Below are 4,550 nucleotides of genomic sequence, written 5' to 3' on the forward strand. Positions count from 1 at the left end.
TATATATAGTACCATTTAGTGCTCTTAAACAAATACTACAAACCTTTCAAAAAAACTTGAATACTTCTTTAGCATTCTTAAAATAAAACAGCTCTTTCAAGAAAGTTGCAACATTAATTTATGCGAGCTTACATGTATCTCAGCATTAAATGAAGAAACACAAACAGAGGTGCACATTTTTCATGTAGATGGAGAAGTCGAAAAACTCAACAAAATAAGTTCCAAGTGTAATCGAAATGCAAGGGCAAATTATGACATTGTCGGATGGCATGACAACATTCAATTAAAACTCAGGTTTCCCAACCCATCACACATATCTGAAGCTCAAAATGCAGTATATATTCACCCAAACCAAGACAACAAGACATGTCTCTCAACTTCATCTAATCCCTGCGATAGATGCTCTCACAAGGGCAAGACAAGACACACTAGAGAAGACTGGCCACACAAGTCATCACTAGCCACCGCCCACCAAGCTTCAACTGGTACGTTACTAATCACTGTCTGAGCTTTCGCTGTCCGGATAAGGGTAGTCAATACAAGTACTGCTACCGCCCCCGTATGCTTCGCTGCTTGGGTGAATAACAGGCTGGTAGTTTTTGCATCCATAGCAATGGCCTAGAACATATACAAGAAATAAAGGAGTTAAGACAAATATCAATGTGAGGAAACAATATGAGATTGCAACTAGAACATGTGTATCAATTAATTGCACCTGATGCTAACTCAATGAAAAATAAGAACACATGGAAATAAGCAATAGGAACAACTGTCAAGAACGTACCTGCGTCATTTTCCCCAACTATACAGCACATGATCACATCATTCTCACTCCGAAAATAGAGGTCGACTTCAGAGAAGAATAGCTTGGTACTGTCGGCATCAGCAGAATGCTGGTCCTCAGGCTGCTTAGCTGTGAAGTTATAATGGGCCCCGGCCCCTCCAAACTCGGAGAATATAGATATCACTTTTACCTCCACCAGCTCAAACTGAAAAATCAAAATGGAAAGACACGTTTAAAATGGATAATCAGGCTAAAAAGCCATCCCAATTGCTACAACCTCACATACACGGAGAGAGAGAGAGAGACCTTGGTGTTGTTTGCTCTGTTGTATTTACGCAGGGCAACCTCCGCATGGTAGCGCGCAGCCTTTTGTTTGGCCGCGACTCTTCTTTCACGGCGAGCGTTCCTCACCTCCAGAGGTTTCCTCTGTTTCATTACAACTGGCTTTCCAAGGGAGTTCAAGTCACCACGGTAAGTCGACTTGGGGAGTTCGGGGAAGGGGAACCGAAACCTCCAACCATGTTCCTTCATGTTGATACCTTCAGGAGTGCTTCTCTCCTGGGACATCCAACCAGCTCGATTCCTGGTTATTATTGTGAACAGATTGTCATGCCAAAATAAATGAACAAACCACAAGCGCTGTGCGTTAATAATGCATGGAAATGTAAGTGTAGCATTTACCCAGTTGCTTTTCTTTCATGATGAAGGTGCATGAATAGTTCTGGAAACATGTTTACAAACTTGCCGAGTTTGTATGGAGTTAAAATTTGACATTATTAACCCAGTTGCTTTTCTTTATGGTGAAGCAAAAGCAAAGTTCTTGAAACAGGATTAAAACTTGTCAAGTATGTTTCAAATTAAAATTTGACATGATGAGATAAACAGCTGCCAGGTGTGGATACTTGGATACAAACAGGTGAATGGCAGAAACAGGCTGAGAATAGTTTGCGGTATTATCACAATGAGAGCAAAACATGAGGTTTCAACACAATTTTAAGCCTGTTATTGATGCAATTTGCAGTGTAGAATAGTTTTAAAAGGAACAGATTCAGTAAACCACATGGGAACAGGAGGAATTGTGTTAACCATTTTCCAGGAAAAACAGTTTGGAATATAAACAATAATTGACGACTTAATGCTGGGAACCAGAGGATTTGGGTTATCAATCTTGCAGTGACATTTCAGAATGCCAAATGAAGATGCACAATGGTGTTGAACAGAGAGCAGTCCGAAAAAATAAGTAAAGAGGTTATGAGTTTTACTTGCATACCTCCCTTTTGAAGCGGCGCATGAGACGGGAACTTGATGGTGGTGTTGCTTTGTCTCCTCTGCCTTGGCATTCAAATTTTCTTTAAACCTGAACTAGAACATATGAGTTAAATATATACTAGTAAGGAAACTGGGTTATCGACATATTATATATATATAATTATTCTCATTTTAGTCTGCGCTTTTCAGTAGCCCATCACTGATACACCCCTAAAGAGTAGAACGTTTTTTTCCTTTGGAAAAACGAAATTCAGATAACCATCTGGGAACGGGAGGAATTATGCTACTCATTTTCTAGGAAAAGCACAGTTTGAAATATAATTTTTTTTTGACAAGTTAACAACGTGAAGCAGAGTGTTTACATTTCAGAATGCTGAATGACCATGCACGGTGGTGTTGAACAGAGAGCAACCCAGAAAAAAAAACCCGAATATGTTAAGAGTTTAACCTTGCATATCTCCCCTTAGAAGCGGCACGTGAAACTGTGACTTGGTGTTGCTTTGGCTCCTCCTCTGGGAAGGCATGCAGCGAATTCCCCTTATACCTTGAACCATAACATATGATTTATTCAGCATCACAGTAAAATGAAGCAGAGTCATCAGCACAGACTATTAATATTATAAATTCAGCAACCCCTAGAATTCTATTAATGATTTGTTCTCACCTTCTCAGATATAGTACTAGTTTCAGCAAAGTTTTAGAACTATAAGAATTTGCTCTCAGACACATTTCCAATTTCAGCAAATTCAGAACCACAAGAATTTGTTCCGATATACATTTATAATTTCAGCCCTAAGAATGTGTTCTTCGATTCATTTGCAATTTCAGCACATTTTGGAACGGAAACAATTTGTTCTTCAAAACAGACACACCTAGTGGCCTAGTTTAGAGACGAATCGAACTTAACTAGATCAAATTGATAGATCAGAACAGCTAGACGGAACATGGAGACATCGCAAGTTAGGGCTCCTTGACGTACTTAGGCAGCGGATCGAGGGGAGGAGGGGGGCGCCTCGGGGGGACGGCGAGTGGGCGGTTAGGGCTCCGCAGGATGCGTCTGGGGACGCCATGCGAGGCAGAACCGGCGGCCGCGCGGTCGTCCAGATCTAGCTGGGAGAGGCAGGGGGGAGAGCCGCACCGCCAGCGGTCATGGAGTGGGGAGGGGAGCGGGATGAAGCAGTCGTCCATGGACATGGTGGGTCACGGCGTGCCGGCGGGGCGACGCCGGAGGCGGAGGGGGAGGAGGAGGGCGGCAATTTGGGTAATTTGGGGGAGGGGTCCGCCGGAGTAGTGCACTGCTGCTCTGGTTTATCTGCGAGGGTTTAATTTGGGAATTTTTGGGAGCACCATGCACGTTTTCTTTCTTTTTTTGATTTTTAATCAAGTACTACTATCATGCAACAAGGGGGTACGATTTATATTTCTACTAATTAAATGGTAATAAGAAAATTAAAATAAAATTACTTTTTAGCTATGGAATGTGGAGGGGCCAAAGGCGATAAGGATTGCATAACTAAGGATGATGGGCAAAAATGACGGCAAAACCGGAGCAAAACTAGAGCCAATGAGTTGAGTTGGATAGATGGCGTGACGAGGAGTGTAATAAAGAGAATGGAGCTCAAGGTGTGCACGGTCGTCATATCGCAACGGGGAGACATGGGACGAGCATCGTGCTAGATTATACATTACGGCACGAGCGGTCATACCTAGTCGTCCTTCCCCTCCACCACATCCTCTTTCACCCCTCTCATACATTCGATCATGAGTTAATTTTATTTGTTTATGACATTTTATCATTGATTTTTTTAATTCATTGGTGTTAGGAGGTTTCGGGTTTGACACTTTGACGGGTGCACGCGGCTCGTAACAAGTTTTAGTAGTCGAAGCTCACTTAAGTTTTTAAGACGTGTCAAAATGTGTTGAAAGTGATCTTATTTCAAAGACCTCGTTACAAGAAACACAAATATGCAAACCAAACTTAAATTGGACTTCCAGCTCAAAGAAAAAAGTAGATTTCAAATTTAAAAGCCAAAAAAATGGGATCAATGCTCCCGCACATGCGTACCCAAATCCTCTCATGTTTTCCTATCATCACACGTTTTAGAAGGATTGACCATGTTTTAACTCACGTCGGTATGCTTGAAGGCTATAGATCGCTCCAGTTTTGTATTATACCTTCTAGGACAACACTGAATATAATAGGAAAACATTATTTACACAACTATTTATATCTTGCCTATTTTTCACCATTGCGTCAGGCATGCCCTTCACGAATTAAAAAAAAATGCAAGAGTCGGACGTCATATCTTGTGAATTTAGACAGAAGCTAAGAACACAAGAATACACAGTTGTTTGGATAATTCACAGGAATTTGCAAATATATTACCATGTTATGTTGTCAAAAAGGATGAAAAGTGAGTCTGAGCACATATCTAAAACCAATAATACTACACCTACTGAAGCAACGTACGAAGAGTTACGTAACCTACCTAACAAA

At 41.3% G+C, this 4,550-nt stretch overlaps 1 protein-coding gene across 2 annotated transcripts in view; it reads right to left on the reverse strand.

Moving 5' to 3' along the window:
• Window positions 1-206: 206 nt before the first annotated feature.
• LOC119312892 overlaps window positions 207-4,550 on the reverse strand; it is a 5,279-nt gene continuing 935 nt past the window's right edge. The window contains exons 1-6 of one of the 2 annotated variants that reach the window (XM_037588677.1): window positions 3,033-3,343; window positions 2,502-2,597; window positions 2,055-2,141; window positions 1,091-1,367; window positions 785-989; window positions 207-618 (exon numbers count right to left, since the gene is read on the reverse strand). In XM_037588677.1, coding sequence (XP_037444574.1) covers window positions 494-618; window positions 785-989; window positions 1,091-1,367; window positions 2,055-2,141; window positions 2,502-2,597; window positions 3,033-3,247 — 1,005 coding nt within the window. In that variant the 5' untranslated portion in view covers window positions 3,248-3,343 and the 3' untranslated portion in view covers window positions 207-493. Of the gene's footprint in view, window positions 619-784; window positions 990-1,090; window positions 1,368-2,054; window positions 2,142-2,501; window positions 2,598-3,032; window positions 3,344-4,550 lie in introns of those variants that run through there. The other variant, XM_037588678.1, reaches the window with a different exon arrangement.

The sequence above is a fragment of the Triticum dicoccoides genome, chromosome 5B (genome assembly GCF_002162155.2).
Source record: "Triticum dicoccoides isolate Atlit2015 ecotype Zavitan chromosome 5B, WEW_v2.0, whole genome shotgun sequence".
NCBI classification, from domain to species: domain Eukaryota; kingdom Viridiplantae; phylum Streptophyta; class Magnoliopsida; order Poales; family Poaceae; genus Triticum; species Triticum dicoccoides.